The following is a 3,158-nucleotide window of genomic DNA, read 5'->3' as shown; positions in this document are numbered from 1 at the left end:
CATTAATAATCATCGTAGTTTCAAAGTTTTCTTTTTTTTTTTTTTTTTTTTTTTTTTTTTTTTTGTTAACTACGTAGTAGTATGTAGTTAAAGAAAGTACAATTTACCTTAAAACAATACTTTAAGAAAGAAAAGAAAAATTCCAATCCAATGTAAAGAAAAATAAAGGAAAATGCTTATGGTAGATGCTCATAGTGACAGATGACTAGACCCTAACAATGAGACTTAAACTTTGTCAAACCTTCTTTACAGAAGTGGGGTCTACATTGTATTATCAAAACTTATAAATATAATCTCTTTTCACCATTTAAAATTAAAATAAGATAAAAATAGACCTTAGCAAAGCTAGCTCAAACCAAAATCTTCTTGTCAAAGTTTAAATACAAACACATTATCAACCTCTTGTCAAACCCCAACCTCCCCTCCCCCTCCCCCAAAAACTCCCTTTTCTTCTTCTTCTTTTTCCATGGCTGATGAACTAAGAGATTTCTATTATCACCAGCCATTTCAAGAAGATATTAGGCTTGGTTATAATAATCTTTATTCTCAAACTAGGGTTGGAGATAGTAATGATTCTTCTACGGTTCAGAATATACATATGCTTGATCCTTCTTTTATGAGCTATACTCATGAGTATTTACATGGATCAAGTAGTGATTATGCTAATTCACTTGGAAAACCCTTTGGATTTTCAGCTCCATCTACACCCTCTGATCAGGCATTTTCTTCTATTATCAATAAAGATCATGATGTAAAACCTGTTTTGGATGTTATTAATAATAATGATGTTATTGTTGGAGGAGGAAGTGAAACTCCAGTTACACCAAACTCTTCAATCTCTAATTCTTCTTCCAATGAAGCTGCTGGTGATGATCAGGATTCAAACAAGAATACTAATAATACCAAGAAAGATAAGGAAGTGAAGGAAAGTTTAGAAGATGGTGAAGATGCATCTAAAAAAGAGTATGTACTTGAATATTTCATACTAGTACTTGTGTTTTTCTTCTAATTTCTTTATGAGAAAAGTTTAGCTGCTTTTTTTTCCCTTTCTATTTTTTTGATGGGTTATTTCATGGAAATGATGATAAATAGGAACAAAGCAAAAAAGAAGGAGAAGACACAAAGGCCACAAAAATTTGCATTCATGACAAAGAGTGAGGTTGATCATCTTGAAGATGGATATAGATGGAGGAAATATGGACAGAAGGCTGTTAAGAATAGCCCTTATCCAAGGTGATTTTTCCCTCATTTCTTTAAAACCCTAATAAAACATGTAGTTCTCTTCTATCAAGAGTTCATACTATAAGGTAGTCAAATATATAGTATTTAACTAATGATATTGTTAGCCAGCCTTTTCTTTTTCTTAGTCCACATGGTTATCAACTAGTTAAACTGAAATAGGACTATACATAAAGATTGTGTTCCCACTTCCCACTTTCCACTTTCCTAAGTTATGTTTCTATTTTCTTGTAGAAGAAAGCTGAGATTCTAAGTTTTAGACTGGTCAATCTTATTCTATGAACAATCGGAATTCTATACTTCTATGATATCCTTCCTAATTGTGGTAAATGTTCAATCTTTCCATCTCTCACTACCATCATGATCTTCTCCTGTAAGGCGAAAGCATTAGTCTTTTTTTACAATGTTTAACATATAGTTATAGTTGAACTATATATGTTATCATAAATTTCCTTTTTAGGTTTTGATCTAGAATATGTCATAATAGTACTCTTGTTATTTGTGATTGTAGAAGCTATTATAGGTGCACAAGTCAAAAATGTCCAGTAAAGAAACGTGTGGAGAGGTCATATCAAGATCCATCAATTGTAATCACAACATATGAGGGTCAACACAACCATCATTTGCCATCTACTCTACGTGGAAACGTTGCTCGAATGTTGAATCCTTCCATGTTAAGTTCACCTTCGCCATTAATGGCGGCGCCACAGGCTTTTCATCAACAACTTATGAATATGGCACAAATGCCTCATCAATTCTATGGCAGTAGTGGTTTTGGCATTAATCCCCCTACGAACAGCAGCTCCAATATGTATAATCAAAATGTAATAACTCAACATGAGCTTCATCAACAGCTGCAGTTTTCTCCTGACTATGGACTACTCCAAGACATGGTTCCCTCTATGTTTCTTAAACAAGAGCCATGAGAGTCTTGAGGCTTTGAGACTCTTGTGCTCTAGCTCTAATAATTTTATTAACCCTACTTGAACCTTATTTATTTATAGCTTATTTTTCTTTCTTTTTTTGGTTTGTAAGATGTAGTGTCTAGTAATTTAGAGATGTAGATGGACCATGAATCGATCTCTTACTTATGATCTCATATATTTAGTACTTTCACATTATATATATCTAATTTTCTCTTCTTTGATATTGCATAGATTATCTTTTGAATTCTTTTTTACTTGAGGTGTTTCTTTTATTGGAGGAAGCAACGAGTCTTCTTTCCTCTTGAGGTGGATTTGATCAACATTTTATGAGGTAATTAAATTAAAGCATGAATTCCTTATCATGTTGGATTTGTTTGAATCATCTTATGCAATATATGTGCATTTTCACATGTAGAGATGACCAAAAAAAGTTAAGAGTACTTGATGTTAAAGCTTTGCTTGTTAGAATATTTTGCTCCTATATGAAAAAATTGTTAATTACATATTTAAGACGATATCAACTGACTGTAAGCTAATAATTTGATTTACGTTCTTATTGGAAATAGAACAAGTCATCAATTAGCTTTTCTAAAGAAAGTTCTATGTATAAAACCCCTTTTTAAGGAAGATTTTGCAAAGCAATGACTATCCATTCATTTAAACTCATTTTATGCAAGGTAATATTTGTTGAATTAGCCAATCACGTGGTTTGACCGCAGTTCTCTTTCTCCTCCTTTTCGATGGCAAAAGGACTTTCTATAATTGATGTGATATGTGAGGGGAAGGGTATATGAACTTTAGTGATAATTCTCATTTCCATTTAAATATATTAGTAAGACTTTAATTATTTTATGATAAGCTGTTTGTTATTTTTTCTAGTATGGAACAGATTCTTGGACTCGTTTAAACGTTACCCTTTTGGCCTTTACATGTCTGGAATTAAGACATGAGAAAAGAATGATTCATAATGATTTCGTAAATATATTCATGAGT

At 32.0% G+C, this 3,158-nt stretch overlaps 1 protein-coding gene across 1 annotated transcript; it reads left to right on the top strand.

The window, feature by feature from the left end:
- LOC109212509 (probable WRKY transcription factor 71) lies at positions 332-2,409 on the top strand. Its single transcript, XM_019376162.1, has 3 exons — positions 332-963; positions 1,093-1,233; positions 1,751-2,409. Exons 1-3 carry the CDS (start codon positions 467-469, stop codon positions 2,163-2,165), a joined length of 1,053 nt encoding a protein of 350 aa, XP_019231707.1. The 5' UTR covers positions 332-466; the 3' UTR covers positions 2,166-2,409.

This window comes from Nicotiana attenuata, chromosome 2, assembly GCF_001879085.1.
Source record: "Nicotiana attenuata strain UT chromosome 2, NIATTr2, whole genome shotgun sequence".
Classification (NCBI taxonomy): domain Eukaryota; kingdom Viridiplantae; phylum Streptophyta; class Magnoliopsida; order Solanales; family Solanaceae; genus Nicotiana; species Nicotiana attenuata.
Note: the sequence above shows the minus strand (reverse complement) of the source record. Positions and strands in the feature narration are given on the sequence as shown.